At 47.2% G+C, this 23,578-nt stretch overlaps 1 protein-coding gene across 2 annotated transcripts in view; it reads left to right on the top strand.

The window, feature by feature from the left end:
• LOC126522402 (putative inhibitor of apoptosis) overlaps positions 1-23,578 on the top strand; it is a 59,128-nt gene that overhangs the window by 19,471 nt on the left and 16,079 nt on the right. For both annotated transcript variants that reach the window (XM_050171150.3, XM_050171149.3), the window contains exons 4-7: positions 411-607; positions 1,407-1,597; positions 4,382-4,560; positions 18,754-18,983. In XM_050171150.3, the coding sequence (XP_050027107.1) occupies positions 411-607; positions 1,407-1,597; positions 4,382-4,560; positions 18,754-18,983 (797 nt within the window). The remainder of the gene's footprint in view (positions 1-410; positions 608-1,406; positions 1,598-4,381; positions 4,561-18,753; positions 18,984-23,578) is intronic.

Raw genomic sequence — 23,578 nt, 5'->3', positions numbered from 1 at the left:
AAACTGTTTTCTGTGGATGAGCAACTGAAGGAGCAGCGGAATACATTCCAGCTGCAATTTTGCCTCTGCAACAGCATGGCTGTCTTACAGTACAGAATACCTATGCTGAAGTTGCAACAATAATGGGTGAACCGTAGGTGATAGTTACAAGGTATTCGGGCCCAGTACAAAATGGGTCAGGTACTGTTCCTGCTTGAAGCAGAAACCACATGGAATGCATTTTGCTTGAACATGACAAGGTATCATTCGTGCATTTAAACACGCTGACACTGCATTGAAGTCACAGCTAATATATGTTCGATGTGTTTTGTGATTATGCCTATTTGCCTTCTCGAAGATGCATAGTTAGGATCATACTGTCGATCCTACACACATGGTACTCTAGCTTCGGGCCTTTTTTCTTTTTCCAGGTGCGGTGTGCCTTCTGCAAAGGCACAGTGCACAACTGGGAACCGGGGGATGACCCCCTGCGAGAACATGCCCGCCACTACCCGTGTTGCCCGTTCCTTCTGAACCCAGATTTGGCTGGCCGGGACGAGTGTGGTCATATGTCATGGCAACGGGCACGCTCTGCACCCGAGCGTGAGCAGCTGCTCGTTGGGAATGGGTGCGTGTGAATCAGTTTGCAAGCCTCTTTTGTCGGTTGTGGGGCAGATTTTGTGAGCAGGCCAAGCTCAGCTGCCCACTAGCACTGGACCTTCTGGGCAAATAACATATGGGCAAGTTCAAGCAGCATCTAGCTGGTGCGCCCAACATTACCTAAATGTTTAGTCAATTTTCGAAATTTGCCCTTAAGCACCACAGAAATGAGAACCCTTGTGCCTGCTGCCCTTCTTGGCAAGTTCTGTATCATGTGGCTGCCATGTGGCAGGCAGTGAAGAGTGGTTGCCCGCCACCACATGTCAAGTAAATTAACTGTAATGCTAGTATCGAACCGCAGTACACTCTCATTGCTAAAGGGTAACAGCAGTGTTAATAATGCTATACCATTGGTGATTTGATTACTTCTATGCTTTAGTGGCACAGCGGGAAGTATTACATGTTAAAGTCAGCGTGACCATATGAGCTCGGGCCATCAAGTAAATAGTCTGCTTATGAATTATTAAATCTGCTTGTAAAGAGCAAGGGCCATATTTCTTTTTTTTTTTCCCTTTAATTCTATCCTTATCACCGGTCTCAGTGAGCAGCTGATAGTGGCAATAATGAAAATCTTGCTTCATGCCAGCCATTGACGTGGAGCAAAAAGAATGGAAAGTGTAAGTAATGCTTAACGAAGTATGGCCTTGCAGCTGGTTATCCTGTTAAAGCCTGGCATATTATGTGTGAGGGGAAAGTTAACAGCGCAAACTTGCACGTGGCAAATCTTGTTCACATGTGCTCACAGACCACTGGGGTTGTCTTGGTAGATCCCAGGGAGTGCATTTGAAAGGAGGCACTCCTCCTTCAGAGCTGTCTGGCCTTGGCGTGTCCGTACACGTCGGGCCGAAGCATCCATCGCAAGCATCGCCTGATGCCCGGCTGCGGACTTTCGAAAAGTGGCCTGCCACGTGCCCCAAGCGGCCTCAGGAATTGGTGCCTGCTGGATTTTTTTACATTGGTAAGCATGAATTAAAATTTATTTTTCCAAGTCTCTGGACAATGTGAATTCAGGATCGTACGCTAAAATGTGCGTTGCTCTTATTGTTCGCAATTTAATGGTCATGCTGCTCTTGTATTCATCATTGAAGTTCCTTTCTATATTAATTTCACTGGGGATCACAGACCCCTATATGCCCTCCATAAGTGAGCAGTTTCACATAGTCATTCTCAATCTCAAGGCCTCTGAAAACTGTCACAATTTGTCGAGGCATGTTCAGTTATTCGCATAGCTTCATATGGCAACTCCACTTTCTCCATAGATTTAATGTATAAGGGCAAGTGAAATTTTAGATTCCGTACACTTCGCCATTCAGCATTTCAGACTCCACCTGGACAAACATGTGCAAAATTGGCCACCGAGGTGAGCACAAAGAGTATATGTGTATGCATTCATATACAGTCAAACCCGGCTATATCGAACTCGCAAAAAAACGCCTATCAGTTCGATATAGAGCATAATTCGATATAAGCCTGCTAAATAATTGGATGTCATAAAAGCACATCCCATTTATAAAATCACTTTATTCACGAAACTAGCTTAGATTCGCATAAATTAGTCCTGCATTTTCTTCTGCTTGGGCAATTTCGCTGCCTGCGACGCACGCACTTCCCCACATTGTCTAAGGAGTCTGAGCAGCTGAGGCCGCAACCTTCCGCATTCGCGCAGAAGCACCGGACTAATGCGTGTGCACCAATCACTTCGGAGGATGTGGGCAAAGGACCGTAGTTGCTTTCCTCAACGTGCCTACTTTCATTTGTGCTCGGTACGATGTCGGCGATGTAGTCTTCGTTTCGGTATCTACCGTCGTCACGACACCATCATCTGTACTCACAAACTCGTCCACCGTTGATTCGAATGTCCCGGAAATTTTGACAGCTCGCCCCAAACTTCGGCAACACCGGCAACGGCTTCGTCGCATTCATCAGAATTTACAGTCATCACCGAGCACGCGGAAACCGGCACGTATGAAGAACGCCTCGTACACGGCCGTGCTTACGCGTCGGGCGCCATGGGCACCGGGTTGCGAGTCTGGCCACTTTAGCCCTAATCGTGCTGAGAGTGCTCCTCGGAATCTTGCACGCTGCGGGGATATCGCGTTCGACGCGATTTATGATTTCGATCTTCACGACGAAAGGCGAATTCTGCCGCTTCATCACGGCAACACTACGGGAGAAGGCCCATAAGGCGCAAACACGATAAACCAGAGAAGCAGCCAGACAACTCGCACTTTCGCCATCTTGCACGAAGAGCGCACAAGAGCCTCTGATTGGCTGTCTGAGCAAGCGCTGTAGGCGGGCCAGGATCATTTTTTGCTGGGGAGTGTCGATAGATAGTGATCTAAAGAAAGGAAGGACGCTTGATTCTGAAACCAGTGAGGGAGCACGGCGAAGCGTCGTCAGGGGAGAGGGAGTGGGAAGTGAAAGATGATAGAGAAAGAGGGAGGATAATAGACTTCACTATGCGCGACAGGGGGACAGCTCGCCCGAACAGCCCGAGGCAGCGCGGTCACGGTAGGGAGAGCGGTTGGATGGAGCCGCGCCACCGGGTTTCTCCGCTACCGCGAGGGAAAGCCAACTTCTGGGGGCACTTTTCCGCCGCTTGATGTTCGATATATCGGGAGTAACTGCAATATTTGTTCGATGTAAGCGTAATTTTTGCTATATATACTCATTGTAACTATACCGTGAGTAGAAATTGTTCGATATATAGAATAATTCGATGTAAACGGGTTCGATATAGTCGGGTTCGACTGTACTGACAAGCTTTCCTGGCTACTTGCGGAAAGAAACTTTTCTTTTTTTTCGTCCTGGTGAATTGGTTTCCTTGATCTGCAAGTTGTTCGTACTTCTTGGCAGTCCCCTCAAAATCCAACCTTTGGTCAGCAACTTTAGTACTGTATTCTTGACACATTGAATTCCTGCATTGATGCAGTAGGCTGTCTTAAAAAATCCTAGATTCAAACTCCAGAAACTTAGAATCTAGAATAGCAGGAGTCGAGGAAAAGGAAATACAGTTAGGTACAGTAGAAAAAAATTGATTCGGGCAAGCCGAAGATGCCGCTCGAGTCCAAGGACTTCGAGCCGTCACCTGAGGCCACCACAGCAAGAACTGCCGGACCATTCTTTAATAAAGTTTCTTCTTCTTCTGGGTTTTTGTGTGCCAAAACCACAATATTACTATGTGCAGTAGTGGGGGACTCGACTAATTTTTACCACCAGGGGATCTTTAATGTGCCCTCAGTGCAGGAGACACGGGTGTTTTTGTATTTTGCCCCCTCTAATGCGGCTGCCGGGGCCGGGATTTTGTCCTGTGACCTTGTGCTTAGCAGCGCAGCACCATAGCCACTAAGCCACCGTGGTGGGTCCAGGTGATTGAATGTATTGATTGAAGACAAGTGGAGATGAATGATGGATAATCAAAAAAGTATGCTGGCATAACTTGCCAATGTTGAAGATTAGGCAAGTTAGTATAACATGCGTATACGTGGTGCAGAAATACACATAACACAAAAGGAGAGGCATCTTTAGTCTTGTGGAGATTGTTGTGCTGTCAGCAAGTATATTGTATAAAGCGGAATTGACAGATGCCAAGATGGCAGTCAGTGCAGTTTGATGGGAAAAACCTTCATCCAGGAGTGAGAGGGCCACAACTTATGCTTGCCTCTACTGGCCATTCACGATTAACTTTCTTGGCTTTGTCTTGGAAGTGGTGGCTGACCCGTCGCCTTGCTTTTGCCCGCAGGTCTCCAGGACTACACCAAGTGCTTCCACTGTGATGGCGGCCTCTGCAATTGGGATGCGACAGACGACCCCTGGGAGGAACATGCCCGCTGGTTTCCTCGCTGCCAGTTTGTGCTGCTGTCCAAGGGCGAGACATACGTGGAGGACTGCCTCCAGCGACATCAGTCACATCTCAGTGCAGTAAGACGACCACACTTTTTCTTGTAGCAAACACTGTGGTAGGGCTAGTTGCCGCAGATGTGTTGCTACAAGCAGTGCAATACAGACGGGAAGACGAGGAACAGATGACAAAGAACTGGAAGTTAGTGCTTGTGTCAGTTGTCCCATGTCTTCCCATCTGTTTTGCGGAGCCTGTAGCCCTGCAGATATTTTTCTTTCTATGCTTGCCCTGCACTGCCTCTGCCATGTGAATATGTCACCTACGTTTTAGAATGGTGAACTGAGCCCAGTAATTAATACAGCTAACGTGTCATAACTAGAACTGTGTACAGGCAATTAAAACTTAACATTTGGCCCACCATGTGTTCAGCACATATTAAGGCCACCTAATGGTTCACATGGAGCTTTTGCTTTAGTTCAGTTGTCCTGCTTCTCTCTACAAAACACTGACCGAAGAGACCGAGTGTAGGCTTGTTGTCACGCTACATCTTCAGAGGAACCGCATCAGAGCCAGCTGTAGAAGAAGACGGTGGCAAACACGCAAGCAGTGGCACATGCACGTTCATGCGGTTACGCCGATGCTCAACTCGGGAATGGGCGCCTAAGAACTGCACTCTAAAAAGATGGACGAAGGGTCCAACATGTTTTGCACAGTGGCAGTTGGTTTCCTAAAGTCAGCTTCGGCGCAATGCATCCATGTTATGCTGTAACGCATACGTATACGTAGAACCCGGCGGTGGTGACAATTGAAATGTCGAAGTTGCCTAGCTCCTCGGCAGCAAAGTTTTGTGAACCGCAATGTGGCGTCACCGTGTCTGACTTTGCTTAACGGTCATCGAGGGATGTGCTGCTCGCTACAAGTCATGTAAATGCGACTGCGTCGATCGCCCACTGTTCAGCGCTGATGTGTGTTTGGTGCGCCGTGCTTGAAACGAGTGGTGCAGCCGTGCCACACCACATGGAGGAGCAGAGTGGCTTAGGTGCTCCATTGGCGCGTTCACAGACATGTGCTCCTGTTTTGGTCTCATTAGTGGCTGCCGCGGGATTGTGGTGTGCTCCTTGCCAAGTATGAAGTTTACGATGCTAACACACAGCATGTTCATGTTTTTCCGTGCTATGTAATTTGCATGACGACCGAGTTGAAAACGAGGCATGTGTCTGTGTTCTTTGTGTTTGTGTTGTAAATTACTTTCTATTGTGGAATCACTGGCAGTCTTTTTACGCAAGGAGTATGAACGTAAACATATAAACATATTTCCGTGTGCCTGAAATTTTGTATTGCTCATAATGCCCTTTACGGCTGATAAGTGGGCTACACAGCCCGTGTGAATCGACTACCTTTTGTTGCGACGCTCTTCCATGTGGTAGACTGATGCATGGTACGCGTTTATTTCTGTAATGTTGTAAAAACAACTTGTTTATTCACTGCTTCTTTGCCGCAGTACATTTTAGTTACGGGGTGAAGCATACTAAAAGTGGGGGGGCCGCTATCACCCAGCATAGTATGACCACTTAGGCGACCTGAGAGGCAGCGGGTGCGCGAGTGTATAATTAAAGAACTCTTATGTCCAGTGACTGTGGCCCCTTTCCACTTTTAGTATGCTTCACCGCAGTACATTGCTTAGGCTTCACCGCGAAACATGGTGTATTGCGAGAAAGGTAATCTTAAAAAGCCCAATTATGCATTGTTTATTTTGTGGCTTGCTGCACTGCAATACAGGGGTGTAAATAAGCATCGTGCAGTAAAGCATGCTAATAGTGGAAGTGGACCTAGGTTTACACTGTGCTCATTATTTTCAATTGTGATATAATTTGCAATTGCATCTGTGCTCGTGGTAAGCTTCAGTGACAATTTTTTGTACATTACAAATTGATATTGCAGGGAAGCTTACTAAAACACATTCATCAATATGGAACGCATTATTCACCTTCAATCCAGGAGCACAATGCAGATTCATGCCCATGCTTTTGGTTGGACTGCACATACTCTTTGAAAATTGATTCTTTGTTCATAAGTGCACTGGTACTTCTAAACTGGAGGGCTGAAGTTGATATGGAAGCACAATTTTTATTAAGAGGACAAGATGTTGCCAAGGCAGTTGCAGCACAGCATTTTTTTTCTTCCAGGCACCTTTTCTACTAGAAGCTTTAATGAAAGTGTTTCAAGCGTCTTTGAGCCAGCACATAGTGTATATAAATATCAGACACTGATTGAGCTTGGGAACATCACCTATGCGCTCTGCAGTAAGCTGCACACAGGAGAAGTTCATGCCTATCTATAGTAAAATAAAATATAGCACAACCAGACAAAATAAAGAGGGTGGGCTGCAGCAATACTAAGTGTTAAATGATGCTTTATCCTTTCCCTTGAGTTTTCTGTTTTTGTGCTTTCTATTATGGATCCTCCACAGTAACCACGCGAGTGCCGAACTTGAGCTTGTTGGTTTTGTCTCATGGTTGTTACTAATGCAACAATGTGATAACTCAACAAGGGCTTGGAGGCATCCAGTCACATTGCTTGTCTCATGGTGTCACTCCATGAGCACCGTTAGCCTCCAGACCAACTAGGAAGGGAGGTTTGTTGCAATTGCTTCTGAACTGTATTGCCACCAAACCAACAGTGCTCTCAATGACAACTTTTGGAGAGTAGAATGCTTGCACACAGCAAAGTCTAAGAAGGAAGCATTTAGGATGTGTGAAGTGGGCCTTTTGAAGCTGGCAGCATTGCTGAAGGGGCTTTGCCTGTTTGCCCTCTTTATGGATACACAAGGATGATTTCCTCTTTCAGAGGGATGGTTTCAGAGGTCATTACATGGCAACAGTGCTGAGTGTTTGTAGCAGAGAAGCTTGTCTTTGCCCACTGTTAATAATCTGTTCCTTCTCTAGTGCCCCTGTTAAGGGCCTACTTTTTGGACACAATGTGCTGTCCGTGCATGCATGCATTTTTAGCTTGTAAATACGTCTATTACCCCTTGCCTCAAGCTGGTCCTTGCTGGTGTCACTCAAGAAAGCATTGGGGAGTATGGCGGTGCACACTTGCAAAACACTGCTGGTACCAGTGAAACCAGATTAATGGAGCTGCTGTTTTTTGTCCACTCCATCCTCGTCAGTTACAATGAGCAGTTCTTTGTCCGAACAGAAGGCATATGTAGTTGGTCGTGCATAGCCTGCAGGCTGACTTGAGGTGTTATGACAACAGGCTTCCCACTAGTTTTCCTAGCCTCTCCTTTTCCAGGGTGCTGCTCGTAGATATGTTTTCTTGTCCTTGCGCTGCACTTCAACCATGGCCACACCTACTGAATCTATAGCATGCAATCAAAAAAGTGCTGTACATCATGTTGCTCCAAACTCATGACATGTGCTACAAAGCCTTGAGGAAGACCCTCATTTATTTATGCCCTCATCATACTGTACGAAGCTTTGCATGATAAGTGCAATGATTAACATCTGCTGGTTTTTCTGCGTTATTCCTGTCCAGCTTGCTGAAAAGCTACCGTGAGTGTTTCAAAAGCAAAAGACCGCTGCTGGACAAGAAGTGCATAAAACAAGGGTCACTATAACCACATATGTCACACAAAATGAAGAAGACTACTGAGTGATCAGGCGGTTTACTTCATATCCAACAAGCTTGGTTCTCACTTCGCAAGCGGCTCAACTCAACTTGCCCCGAAGACACGGCCTGTGACAAACTATGTGCCAGATGCTGTGTCCCCTGCAAAGCTGAAGATGTGTACAAGATTCCGACACCCCGCGGCAGCTTCTACACTGGGCAAACAGGTCACTATAAAAACGACGGCCTTTACTAACATGCTATTAACATGAAAACGGGCAGAAATTTGGCCATTTGTTGGCCCCAACTGCAGGTGCAAGCTACTCTTCCACCAGATGTGTGTTGTTCACAAGAACTGGAGCTATACAAATGCACATAAGGACAATGATGTTTGATAGCAGTGTTTTTAGAGTTGAACAATATCCTGCACAAACAGCGCTACCTGCAGCGCTGGTGCCTTATAGCCACAATCCATCACTGCACCACCATGCAAAGGCGCTATTTGTGAATTAACTTCTACTTATTATATTTATGGGGGCAATACAATGCAAGTACATATCATCCATATTGTGTGCAATACGGTTAAATGATGTCAACTACGTCAACTGATGCCATTCCTAATCTGAAATGCAACAAAAGAGCAAAAATAGGCAACAAATTGTAATTTGAAAAGACAAAGACAACCAGTGCACAGGATAAGTGACAAACTTCCTTTTATTGAAAAATGTCATGTGCGAGTATGCCACCAGCAGTGGGCAGCAAACTTTCAAGCTTGGGTGACAGAGGTAAAACTTAGCAAAATGCTACTCACACTCAAATGTAAAACAGCCTTCAACACAGAAAACAGACATTATAGTGTGCAGAATGAAAGGGCAACACTCCATCCAAGAACACTCTATGGCACCACATAGAGTGTAGAAGACCACATAGGTGTAGAAGATCTTTACATGCCCTCCCCATAAACTAACTGAAACAAAAGCAAGAACAAGAAAAACATTCCTGAAAATGCAATGTGCAGAGTCTGAAACCCAGAAAAGCAACCCAAGAAAGGTTTCACTGAGTGTTTCAATGATTAAAATTGTCAATCTGTCTCGTCACTTCTTAATGAACCTCCACAGCTGAACAGGAAAGAAAGCCCAATAGCAGGGCTGCAGAAAATGTCACCAAATAAATATACTTTGCTTACCAAGGATACTGTCGGTTTAGTTGTGGTCTGACTTTGCACAATAATTATGTATAAGCTTTTCTTGTTTAGAATGGTTTAGCAGATAGGGAAGAAATGGTCATGACAGCACTAGGTGTATGCACAGTCTACGTACAAAAAGCCACTGCTTTCTTACTTTTTTTTTCTCTACTACTACTATTCAGGAGTATTTAAGTGCCTTAAGGGAGGAGGAGGGGATCAGAAATAACTTTTTTGTTTGTAAACAGAAAGGGCTGAAATTTGGCACACACACACTGCACATTGCAATAAAGAGACGAATCTAAAATTTCATTAGGATATGTTCATTAGAATTTATAAGTTCTGTGCTTGTGGAAAGGCTGGCACGGTAACGAAACACGATAGGGAGCTGGGAATACTTTGCATGTTTGCCTAAATGTCTAATCTACACGAAGACAGTGTTCAATTTTTTTTTTTTTAGTGCGCTAATAATTTTTTGCTCGACATAACATGCACATGACTGTGCTTCACTGAATGGAGCCATGTAGATAATGTGAAATAATTAATGTAAAGATAAAGAAACATTTCAAGACTGTCTTTAAGTACAGCACAGCTTGTGGATCGCAGCAAAACAAGCTGGACCAAAATCGGTCTGTAAGGCTGTAATATCTTGAATCATTGCTGTCAGGCATCTTCTTAAGGTACGGACACACTGGCGTCCAAACGCGCGCGGCATGCCGCCGCCGGCGCGCCGCGTGCCGCGAAACCTGCCGCGGAACCGGTTTGGTCTGCCCCGCAGAGGATGGGTCGAGGAGCCATTTTCGGCGGCTTGCCGCGTGCCGCGAACCAATGAGAGACGTGCGGGCTTTCTCCTAAGCGCCACCTCTTGGCTACTGCCGAAGTTAAGTTCCAGCGGCGGCGGCGGAACCACGATCGACGACCGAGCGCTCCGAGCCAGCCGCGACAAACAGCGCTAGTGCTTCGTCTGTGTGCCTTTTGCGCACGCCGCCGTCGCAACAGCAGAGAACACACAATGAGCAAAACGCTCATCGTCGTCAGAACATCGTCGTCTACATCTGCCATTGCAGGAATCAATGCGTTCAGCGCGGTATCTGCTAACCGAGCAAGGAAAATGCGCGCGACAACCGCGATATCGCGCATATGCTCGCGCAGTTCGAGACAAGGCAAGATCAGCGCTGTCACATGACTCCGCGGCGGCCGCCGCGCGCACAACCGATGTGGCCTCCCTGCCGCGCGGCGTTCTTGCCACCGGCGGCGTGCCGCGCATGTTTTGCCGCCAGTGTGTCCGTACCTTTACACTTTTGCCTCTTTGTTTGGCGGGCTTTGTATGCCTTCTTCAGGCGTTCTTTATTATTTTCTTGAGCCCTCTGGAGTAGTGCATGACCACCATTTTCACTGCCAGACCGAGCCTAGTATCGCAGTGTGCACCCACAGAACGCTGTTGGCATATTGTGCACCGAGTTATCAAAGAGTTAATCGCGGAAACCTGCACAATAATGAACTCACAGTCACAAGGGGCTGAAATTTCTTCATGGTCTTGCTGGTCCATCAAACAACTTCCGCTCAGTTGCGGCCACTGCGCGAAGGGAGTCTCGAACGCTGTATGCGTGCGCTTCTGCAGTCACCACTGACACAGAACGCGGCTCGAGGCGCGTCTGAATCGTGCGATGTTCGGGCGACGATTCGTCTGGTGAGCCTTGAGTGACCATACTGTATGTAGCGAGTCGACGGTTGGGCTCACTCACAGGCTGCGTGTCCTTGTCTCACGATGCGTCGGAAACGGTACACAGTCTCTGCCGGCGATGGTGACCTTCGACCCGCGTCTCCTCCAACGACGCGATCTCGGTTGCTGTCTCGCGCGGCCGTACGCACAGGTGCGAGAGCCTCCGTTGGCACGTCTTCCGGTGGCTTGGTTATCAGTGTCGATGTCACAGGGCGATTGTCGGCTTCGCTGCTGTAATCGCACGGTGCAAGATAACGCGGCACGTTATCCGCGTGTTCAGTCGGGTGCTCCGCTTCTCCCGAAGGCATGCTTCGTTTAACATTTCTTTTCGAACGAGCGACGATCCATCACTCAGCTGGGAGCGTTCATAAATCCGAATTCCGCGAGTGTCAAACGAAGAAAGACGCCGGCGTGGTTTTCAAAGCAGACAACTGCGGTCCGCTGCGGTTACCAGCTTGCCCGCTGCTGCAGCAGCAGCCAATGGCAGCTTTGGGTGCCTTTCAACACGGCACCCAATCGGAGGCCCGCTTTCATCGCAGGGCCCGTGTGACCGCCTGTAGCAGACCCGCGCTTCTTTTGTGTTGGTGTGTTTGTTACAAGATGGCGACGGCCGAAGAATTCAGAAACAATGCCTCCTTTACTAGATGCCCACCGCGTTGCTCGCTTTCCCATTGTAGCGGCAGTTCCTTAGTTGAAGTTAGTTCAGCATAAATTCCGTGAGGCGGCGCTCGTTGCCTTTTCAACTTCCGGCGGATGTGGCAGTGGCGGCTGAATGCATCCGCCGGCGCGTTATATGCGCGGGCATCTGTTAGCGAGCGTTATTACGGGCCTCCGAGACGGTGATAGATGCCACGTTAATCTCGGAGGCTGCAGCACGTGATTGCAAGTTGCAGCCGTTTGCCATGAGAGGCGCTCGTTGCCTTTTCGCGGAGGAGAGAAAAGGGAGAGGGCCCGGAACCGAGCTACCGGACAACGCGGCAGGCATATAGTAAAGGCGTTGTCAGAAACGGCAATGCCTCCTTTACTAGATGCCCGCCGCTTTGCTCGCTTTACCATTGCGGCGGCGGTTCCCTTAGTTCAGCATAAATTCCGTAAGGCGGCGCTCGTTGCCTTTTCAACTTCCGGCGGCGGCGGCTGGCTGCTTCCGCCGGTGCCTTAATAGCGCCGGTATTCGGGGGCGTCTGCTAGCGAGCGTTCTCGTGGGCGTCTTATATATATAATATATATATATATATATATATATGTTTGTTCGTTAGTCATTTTCATTATTGCAACTGTTTGCCCGCTTCTTATACGTCTTATCAGCTTTGCATTACTGTTCGACATTTTTTCACTATGCGGCAAATGCGTTTTTTCAACGAACACTAACTAGCTACCTTAACCTATGCTTTTCAGTGACATGCACGGTAACATGCATACAATCGACACACGCACTCTAAAATAAACTTAGGCCTTACGTTTTAGCTTGTGGTGTTAGTGCCTCTGCCATTGCACCAGCCGTGAGGAGATCAAGTTTCTACTAGTCCATCGCTTGTTTCTTCTGCTTGCTCATTGGCCGCGTTTGAACGAAATGGTGCTTAATTGCAGTTTGTTTTGAAGTGCTGCTTGGTCGACCAAGTTCATCAATCGCACAGAACACAATTGTCCTAATGTAACACATGAAGTTAACTTATGCGCAGTTCACACTGCCAGCAGTTCAAAGAAGAATAGTTATATTTCGCGTTCACCGACACTCTCTCTCGCAAGAGAATGCGTCAAACCATGTGCAGCATTTGCGTTTGGCAGCATGTCTCTTGGAAGTCGCACGTAATCGCTCATGCGTGTTGAGGTAGTGATGCTTTCGATCGGGTCACGCGTGCTCATAGCAATGTAGCACAGGTTGCTTTCAGAGAGAACGCGTTGCGCGCATCAAGCAAAGTTTTTTAAGGCGTAAGCCTTTAGTAGCTCATGAATGTCAGGACGCAGTCCGTGGTGGACGCAGGAAAGTGGTGATCACCGGCGAGGCGAGCAAGGAGACGAGGCGTCGTGCCAGTAGCGCTGTGCAAGTGGGCGTGTGGGAGAGTACGGATATGCGCGTGTGGACATCAGCGACAAACCTTGCAACCTTAAGGCTGTGATTGCATCCCATGCTCACGGCCATGGCGGCGTCCATTCGCAAAACAGTTCAGACAAGAGTAACAGAGGCACTCATAGATAGGCTTTCGCCTATCTATCGCAGTTTAGCTCAGCAAAGTGCCCATAGATTTTTGATCCCAGCCCTAAAGAAGTTTGGCGATAAGGATGGCCAGGCTTGAGGCATTCATATTCTTCGTGGGAACTGAGCACGGCCACTTCTTCACGCTTAAATTGCATGGCCGTGAGTGTGTCGTTCAAATGTCCTGCGCGATAATTATCACTGCAGCGGCAAAACGCGTAGACATTTCTACATTTTAATAACTTTTCGTTAAATAGGTTTGCGCTCCAGCAGCTTGACAGTGGCATGTCTGTCGGTTGTTCCAAGTGCGTAGTTACTGAAAAGTGGCTTGATGAACTTCGTAGTTATGAGATGCAAAAGCCTTCTGCGGTGAACGGTACCTGTGTTGCCGCAACGCAGAAGTGGTAGTCCCACGAGGAGTTCGACACTCCTTTCCACGCAAACCTTGAATGGTTTTGAGAATGATTTTCTATGTGGGAGCACGCTGTCGACAAATTTCCTGAGGCATATCAGAAGTTTCACGAGTTCTTGTCTTGGATACATGAGCCCCCCACGATCTTGATGTGCGATAAGGCCAAGGAGGGGAGTGTTTGCTTTGGTTCCATGCAGCATTGCAACGCATTCGGCGCAGGGCATGTTTTCGCTTGCCACTCTCACAATGAATCCTCCGACCATCTGGCTGGCGACATCTGGATTCGACGCACATGGTGTGTCTGAGAGGCACGGTTCTTTTAGCCTATTCACCGCCGCGTCTAAAACCTTTTCTGCAGTACTCATGGTCATTGTGGGAGTCTGGCATACTGGTAGAAGCTGTGTCGACGAAAACATGTCGAGCTTCTCACATTGCTTTGGGCGGAGGAGGCAACGATGCCGGTCTTTAGCATCTTTTCTATTCCGCACACTGCGCTTGTTACATCGAGGGCATCGTTGCAGCCGGAGCTATGCCGCAGGAATCCAAACATGGCCCCTATGGGGTCACTTGAAAACTTGTGTGCAAGCACAAACTTAAATTATTTGTGAGAAAGAAGGAACCGAATAGATTCCACGTTTGACATCGTTGTAAAGATGAGCGCATGGTGCGTTTCCTTGCTCTGGAAGTTTTCCGCGCGGCTTTTAGTTTTCAGCTGCTCAATGTAAGAAAGGAACTTGCGCTCAAGCCAATGCAGCCTTGGGTCATCAATTTCAGAAAACTGACGAGCATCTTTGTCATTGCGATGGATGTGCTGCTGAAGATTGCTCACATCCATGCATGTGAACCACTTGTGGAAGGCTTCCATGAACAGAACAGTCGGCCCCACAGATGCAAATTCAAGATCGCAGCTGTGACCGGCCTGACCCCGGAGGTATTTGAGTGCTGCAGTTACTGCAGAAGAAAATAACTGCACGGCCGTCTTCACATCCATTTTTTCAATATTCGACGGGAAGACGTGCTTCCTTGTAAGGAACCTGATTGGCTGCACTGTTGTCTCTGCATCTTGTAGAGCATTTTGATGTACTTTGATGAACTTTGCTTGTTTTCGCCAAATTCCTTGGCCAGGAATTGAGACCTGATGTTTTTTATAACGTGGCTCTGATCGAATGCAAAAAATATATCCATTGATGGATCTGCCGGATGCGGTGCCCATGTTTTTGCTTCTCCACCACTCAGAATTTCCATAGCAGTTACGTTGATTTTGTGATTGTTGGTTACAACTCTCATGATGTCAAAACCAATGCTGGCTGTTTTGATGATGACGTGACGAATGATGTCGGTTAGCTGGTCTCCAGTGCAACCTTTGGTGAAGAAATAACCAACAGGGATCTTATATCTTGCTTGCCGGCCACAAAGCAGAAAACACAGCAGTGAATTCGCCAGATGTTCACCTTCACCTGCAGGAGCAAGGTACTCGAGGTCAGGACCTAGGTCGACATCGCCATGAACGCGTCCCTTTGCTTGTGGTAGAGCAGCTTTTGTTTAATTATCATCTCGTCAACAACGAGGCTACATACTTTTGACTGTGGTGTGTCCAGATTCTCAAGCCCCGCTTCCAGGCGGGAGCAAACCAACTCGCTGAAACCAACTTTGCCCGACGTAGTACCGAAGTATTTTTATAGCGTTGTTCTACAAGGTAGCTTGAGAAGCTCTTCGCACCTCAAGTATTCGTAGGCTTTTGTCGAGAGGTATCGCATTACGATGCCATGCCTGATTGTTACTTCCGACCAGCGTGATGTTTTCTTTTTATAATTTTTTACTTGGTCGAGAAGCAGCACTGCTTTTACCGTCCCCTCCTCAGCGTCAGCCTCAACTTCCAGAAATGCAGAGACGTAGCACTCTTCTTTGAATTTTTGAAGTTCTTTTTTGTAGGCGTCTACAGTTCTGCGCAGTTTATCATTTTCTGCTCGCAGCACACGTTTTTTTCGTCGCCATCGCTTTCTTTCTACAAACACGCTTGACGTTGAGCTCCATTTTGTTTGCGTCTTGAACGAGCGCAAAGCCTTTGTTGGTTGCCTTTTCTTCTTAGATGCAAACTTCACTGAATCTGTTAGAGCGCCTTGGTCTTCTGTTTGTGCGTCATTGTCCTCCCCTGCAGCAGGCTCTAAAAAATGCGCTCCATTGTTTTCTGAGTTAACTTGCAAGCCACCAGGTGGCAAGGAACCAGTCAGAATAGTACAGCCAGGGCCCTGATTAGGCGCCGAGTCCTCGTTTAGTGTATCTTTACTGGCTGCCACGCCAAACAAAAAGTTGCTCATAGCGAGTCATTCTTGGTTTCGCTGGACGAGTTCCAAACTGCAGCCGCGAACAGCTATTGGGAAAAATTCTGTGGCAGTTCCAGAAGGGTCCTCGTTGAAGTTTGTCTCGGCTGACTGTTCATCGTGTGGCTGCGAGCAAGGTACTTTGCTTTCAGAAGGTAGCATGCAGCCAAGCGCGCCTGTGCGCAACGAATCTCGCTTGCGTTTTTCCACTATGGCACACCCGGCGTCTAGCTCTTGCGAAAAGCGCTCGCTAAACAGGCTGGGGACCGCTCCAGGCTTAAGTCGACATTGCATTTTGCAGCTATCTCTGAAATCGCACTCCCGAAAGTGCAAACTGCAAACTACCGAACAGTTTGAAGTTAGTGTGGGCATCCAGTTCTCCCTAGGAATAGCCTCAAGCCATCTTTCACGCAAACTGCTGTCGACCGGTATTTCATGAAACGATACGCCGGGACGTCGGCATTGAGTGCTTGACTTACATTGCGGTACTCAGCAATAAGGCATGGCACATTACACAAAAGTGTTGCGGTGAAGTTATTGAAGTCGCACATATACACATTCATTCGTCCCAACTTTACACAGAACCTTGCATCCCATTGCTAAAACTAAGAGTGCGAAAAACGGGCAGAGATGCAGCTGAACATAACGGCACAGTATTAAGCTCCACCTCACCGTGTTTATTGCGCCCTTAGTACGAATAATATTAAACATCTACTCTGCATTTTAGTTCGTGGAATTTGGCAGACCATGTGATGTCACTAAAGCTCCGTTAAGTTCACAGCACTACGTGATAAATGTCATAAAGCCCACAATAAAAGTAAATCGCATGAAGTCACGGATGGCGCACTAGCGCTGAACACGATTGAAAACATGCGCTGCCCCATTTCAAGGACGCATGAACAGTCGTGAGCAAGCACCACCTTAAGCATTATATTACTTACGTAACGTAAGTCGTGGCGAAGAACACGTACAATACCTCCGCATACGACGCCCATCAAGTAAAGGTGCATGTGCGATGTGATGACGCTGCTGCACAGCGCTGGTTTGCAAATTGCATTGCCGAGGCGCTACGCCACTTCAATATTTCGATTGTCAGCACCACTGAATTCTTCAGAAATTACGGGTCTCACACCACCAGAGTTCACAGAGACCAAAAGCCGACATGCCACACCACTACTACTGCACAACTTTTCGCCAACAAATACTGAACCCACTGCGGAGACATCATACGACCAGCGGTTGGCATGGGCCGAAGATTCAAGGTGCCACAAACCAACTTTGGCACCATATCATCGCGCCTTCTCGAAAGTCCCTACACGGTAGCTGATAAAAGGTAGCTGATTCACACAGGCCGTGTAGTCCACTTCTCAGCCGTAAAGGGTATTATGGGTAATTCAAAATTTCAGGCACACAGAAATATGTTTATGTGTTTGCGTTCGTACTCCTTGCGTAATAAGACTGCCAGCAATTCCACAGTAGAAAGTAATTTACAACACAAACGCAAAGAACACAGACATATGCCTTCTTTTCAACTCGGTCATCATGCAAATGACATAGCACGGAAAAACGTGAACATGCTGTGTGTTAGTATGTAAACTTCATACTTGGCAAGGAGCACACCACAATCCCGCGGCAGCCGCTAATGAGACCAAAACGGGAGCACATGTCTGTGAACATGCCACTGGAGCGCCTAAGCCACTCTGCTCCTCCACCACCCCCGCTGCATGGCTGCACCACTCGTTTCAAGCACAGTGCACCAAACACACATTCAGCGCTGAACAGTGGGCGGTCGACGCAGTCGCATTTACATGACATGTAGCGAGCAGCACATCCCTCGATGCACGTTAAGCAAAGTTGGACACGGTGACGCCACATCACGGTTCGCAGAATTTCGCTGCCGAGGCGCTAGGCCACTTCGACATTTCAATTGCCACCACCGCCTGGTTCTCAAGGAAGCACGGGTCACACAACGCAGATTCTGTACTGCCAGAGCTCACCGAGGCCAAAGCCGCTCTGCCGCACCACCACTGATCACGGCTTTCCGCCAAGTAACACAGAATCTACAACCAACACACAAGCAACACAAGCACAATCACATGAGCAATGTTGAACAATGCGCGGTCCAGAGAACAATCACGCTGAGGACGAACACATCACGGCATCGCTTGGCGTCACTGTCGTGCCTTCTCAAGAATCCCTCAACGATCCTCTCCCTAGGAACCTAGGATCAGGTCACTTGAGGGATTTTTGATGCACGCCTACTAGCCTACTGTTTTGGCTGATGTGAAAGATTAACAAAAATCAAAGAATCGCCCAGATTTCAGAATATTAGCTTGTAGTACTGAGGCGTTAACATGGCACGGAAACTGAATGATTGTTATTCTCAAATGTTCGGTACTCTGAAGTTTCTAGTAATGAAATATTTTTTACATTGAAACCACAAGAAGTGAGCTGTGGATTTCTGAAAAGTATCTGAGAAGTTTCTTTATGTGGTGTTCATTGTAACAAGATTTCACTGTATTAGTATGCTTTTTTTTTTTTTTTTTTTTTCAGAAGCACAATAATTTGGTGCTTCAATCTTGTCTTTGTGTGGCCAGCTGCTTCATTGTCTACTCTTATTTTTTCTTGCGATGGTTGCTCCAATCATCACACTTGCCTTCTTCTTTAGTCTCCTCCCTTCCGGCTTCTTTGCTCAGGAATTGTTACAGCATGACTCTATGTGCAGGGAAATTACTCGGGGAGTTGAATGTTTGTATCCTGCTTCTAGTCCATTTGTGTTGGCTCCTTGGTAGAACTTGTTACCCGAAACTTTGCTTTTTTTCCACTGGCAGGTTGCGGCATCAACAAGCTCGCAAGGGCAGTCTGGAGGTGCCGATGAAGGAATGGCGACCGAACTGGCGGCACTCATGCGGTCGGAGGATGTGCAGTTTTACCTGTCACAAGGGGTTCCTGCAGAGACCTTGCGTGCTGCATTAATAAAGCATATGCGCAGCCAGGGCCGTGGTTTCGCAAGCCGTGACGAACTTCTGCAAGTTCTTGGGCAGCTGCTTGCCTTACCAAGGTAAATTTGGGGCAGATGGAAGCCAGGGGCAATTTTTCGCAGTAAGGTATGCCCACATAACTAAAGCTCAGTGAATTTATACATCTGTTGGAAATGTGTGCAGTGTGTTGGAAAAATGAGCTATGCGCAATTTGTTGACATTGGTCACTTAATGACTCCATATGCATCTGTTAAATACCTTGTCTTTGAAATTCAGTCTGTTTTAAGATCATCTTACTCACCGCAATTTGTTGGGCAAAAATGGCATGCAGGAAAGCAAAGTTCCTTAATGATGCATAACAGCCTGGTTTTAGAGGCAGCACCCCAGAACCCTTTCAAAGGTTTTATCTGTGGTCTATACACCGGGAACTTGCACTGTCGTGTTGTCACACTACCTTTATGAAGTATTGTGTGCATTGTTTGTGAATTACATAGCACAGTTAAAGCGTTGCTTTCTTGAGAATATTCAGGCACTAGCAGAAGTCTGTTCCATTGTCGACCACTGATAGCTGAAGTGCGATTGCTGTGGGTGCATGAGCAGGTGTGTTTCACATGTCACAGAGCAACAGAAGTTTACTTTTGTCTAGCAAGAACTCATTTTGCCATAATGCACACTGAAATAGCGTGTTAGCATCAGCATAAGAATCACTCTGGTATGAAGCGCATGCAATTTATTGTGTACCATATCAACCTGTCTATTGAGCACGTGCACTGGAAAGATAAGGCTATGGAAATGAGAGTACCCATGCAACACTCGGGGACGTCAATTCTGCTCTTGGTTGTTATCGCGAGAGTTGAGCAGACACTTATTGGAATAGCTGCATTTGCTCACGCTCTCGAAAAAGCCACTTGAGTGTGGGAGTAAACTGCCTGGGTTCCAGAGTTCATCAGATTAGATAGATGGCACGAATGTCGCTGTTGCTGAGCCGCTTTTGCTGAGCCGCCTTTGCTGTGCACTGGTTGTCTTCTGTGATTGTTGCAGCTCTCGGCAACCAATTATGCTTCTATTGATGCAACTGCAGTCAAAACCCAATATAACGAATAACGCAGGACCGCCAAAAATCATCCGTTATTTTGAAATATCATTGTAATGAAAAACTTGCATTTATAAACCAGTGGTGAAACCTAGGAATGAAAATGATGTACCTTGGCAGTATCATAAGAAGCCAACAAACACTGACACCAAGGACAACATACAGGGAAATTACTTGTGCTTAATAAATTAAATAAAGAAATGATGAATTAATGGAAACGAAAGTGGATGAATAAACAAAAACAGTTGTTTTTTCATCCACCTTCATTTCCATTACATTATCGTTTCTTTATTTCATTTATTAAGCACAAGTAATTTCCCCTATGTTGTCCTTGGTGTCAGTGTTTGTTGGCTTCTTAGCAGCATGCACGACCGATTAGGAATGCTTCTACGTCTTCCACTTTGCTCAACACCTCACCGGGTACGTCATTGCATCGAGCAGTGAAAGTGCGGACTTTGTTCACGTGCACTAAAACAAAAGTTCGATGTGGTCTCATCTTCTTCAGTGTTCAGTGACCCACAGTCGTCTTCCTTCAGGTCGTCATTGTCACTGGAGACATCGCAAATGCAGTTAACGATCTCCTCGGTTGTCAAGTCTGTCGAGATTAGTGCTGCGCTGTAGCTTTCCATGTGATCGCCAAGGGAAGCGGTGGTGGGTTATTCCCGCTGCAGTCGAAACACGCGATAATGAAATTTCGCGACTATGAAATTCTCGCAACAAAAATATTTTCGTATCCCCAGCAAATGCCCATGGGATTCAATGAATTTGTACCTCTCGACAACAAAATTTCGCTCTACTACAATCCCGCATCGAGATCTGCCGGAATGTAACCTCGCATATTACCTACTTGCGCAAGGCTAGCAGCCACCAAAATGTACTCAAATGCGATTGCTTTGCACTAAAATTGCATAAAATAACACCGCATTACACTTGCATGGGTGCTGACACAGCCAAGTGCTGGAAGCGATCGCGCCGGAAGCACGTCATGGCCACCATCTTGTTTGTTGATGACCTGTTTGAAGCGGCAGCATGTTGCTACTGACACGTGACAATTTTTGCACATTCACTGCAGTGCATAATGTGTGCGTTGGCAAAGAAAGTGCCGGAAGAACAATGAATTTTTTGTCCCACTGACGTGGAATTGTTTATGGCGCTTCAGGTGGCGGTCACAGCGTGGAGTGCCACGCATCGGGCCAAGATTGAGCGATCGTCCGGGAATACACATTCCTTGCTTTAAGACTGCTGGCTTTGGTGCCGCCCGACTGACGTCACGTGTGGATTCAGCGTCGAACATAGATTTGCATGAAGGGGCCGGAATCTTAATCGATTGCCTTCTGGTATACGAGATAAGATCACTTGCGCTTGGCACCGGACGCGTCGGCGGCTTTGGCCAACAGCGTGCCCGTAGGCACCCGCATTTTCGCCCGTATTGTCCCTAGCTAAGCCGAACTATGCAACCGCGGAAGAATACTCCGAATAAGCTCTGCCTTATGTGGCGTAGTAGTCACAGCACTGGAATTGTTATCGAGAGTTCAATAGTTCAAACGTGTGTTGGGACAGTTCATCTTTTAAGGGAGGAGGAGGGGATCAGAAATAACTTTTTTGTTTCTTGACAGAAAGGGCTGAAATTTGGCACACACACTGCACATTGCAATAAAGAGACAAGTCTAAAATTTCGTTAGGATATCTGAATTAGTTTTTGTTTTATAAGAATTTATAAGTTCTGTGCTTGTGGAAAGGCTGGCACGGTAACGAAACACGATAGGGAGCTGGGAATACTTTGCATGTTTGCCTAAATGTCTAATCTACACGAAGACAGTGTTCAATTTTTTTTTTATTGCGCTAATAATTTTTTGCTCAACATAACATGCACATGACTGTGCTTCACTGAATGGAGCCATGTAGATATTGTGAAATAATTAATGTAAAGATAAAGAAACATTTCAAGACTGTCTTTAAGTACAGCACAGCTTATGGATCGCAGCAAAATAAACTAGACCAAGATGTGTCCAGCCATTGTTGTGCTACGCTTTCCACGAGCGAGGTGATTGACAAAAAAAAAAATGCAATTGAGAAAACTGGCTGCAAAGTTTCAAAAGCACTGCAAATTTATTAAAAAGTGCCAGGGCTGTAATATTTTTAATCATTGCTGTCAGGCATCTTCTTACACCTTTGTCTCTTTTTGGTGGGCTTTGGATGCCTTCTTCAGGCGTTTTTTATCCTTTTCTTGAGCCCTCTGGAGTAGTGCATGACCACCATTTTCCCTGCCAGACCAAGCCTAGTATTGCAGTGTACGCCCACAGAACGCTGTTGGCATCTTGGGCACAGAGTTTTAGTGATCAAAGAGTTCATCGCAGAAACCTGCACAATAATGAACTCACAGGCGCAAGGGGCCGAAATTTGTTTTTGACCTTGCTGGTCCATCAAACTGAACTTCCGCTCAGTTGCGGACACTGCGCGAAGGGAGTCGCAAACGCTGCATGCCCGCGCTTCTGCAGTCACCGCTGACACAAAACGTGGCTCGAGGCGCGTCTGAATCGTGCGATGTTCAGGCGATGATTCGTCTGGTGAGCCTTGAGTCACCATACTGTATGTAGCTCGTCGACGGTTGGGCTCATTCACAGGCTGCGTGTCCCTGTCGCACGATGCGATACGTCGGAAGCGGTACACCGTCGATGGTGACCTTTGACCAGCGTCGCTTCCAACAACATGATGTCGGTTGCCAACTCGTGCGGCCGTACGCACAGGTGCGAGAGCCTCCGTTGGCACGTCTTCCGGTTGCTTGGTTATCAGTGTCGATGTCACAGGGCGATTGTTAGCTGCGCTGCTGGAATCGCACAGTGCAAGATAACGCGACACGTTATCCGTGTGTTCAGTTGGGTGCTCCACTTCTCCCGCTGGCTGCCGTCTTTTTCTCGCTGTAGGAGGCTTGCGCTTTCGTTTTCCGAAGGCATGCTTCGTTTAAAATTTCTTTTCGAACGAGCACCGATCCATCACTGACCTGGGAGCTTTCATAAATCCAAATTCTGCGAGTGTCAAACGAAGAAAGACGCTGGCGTGGTTTTCAAAGCAGACAACTGCGGTCCGCTGTGGTTGCCAGCTTGCCCGCTGCTGCAGCAGCAACCAATGGCGAGACGCCTTTCAGCATGGCAACCAATCGAAGGCCCGCTTTCATCGCATGGCCCGTGTGACCGCCTCTAGCAGGCCCGCGCTTCTCTTCTGTTTGTGTGTTTGTTGCATGATGGCGATGACCGAAGAATTCAGAAATGGAATGGCGAAACTTTGGGCTTTCGAACGATACCAAGATGTTGGAGTTCAGTGGCAGGAAAGACTAGTTAGGGCTCTGCGAACTGCGAGACTAGTTAGGGCTCTGCGAACTGCGGTGATTTTACGCGATTTAAAGCTGTTTTATCGCCCTACGCACTGATAAATGAATTTTTTTAGGGCACTTTTAGTGCGTTTTCAGCCAAACCATTTTGATACAATTTAGATAAGGCATTGCAGATACCGAAACGCATCGTTGCCAAAAATCGATCGTTTTTGCGATTTTCGCGATCTGATCCCTGCGTCCCCCCTTAAGGA

The sequence above is a fragment of the Dermacentor andersoni genome, chromosome 6, assembly GCF_023375885.2.
Source record: "Dermacentor andersoni chromosome 6, qqDerAnde1_hic_scaffold, whole genome shotgun sequence".
NCBI classification, from domain to species: Eukaryota; Metazoa; Arthropoda; class Arachnida; order Ixodida; family Ixodidae; genus Dermacentor; species Dermacentor andersoni.
This window is presented reverse-complemented; position numbering and strand designations above follow the sequence as displayed.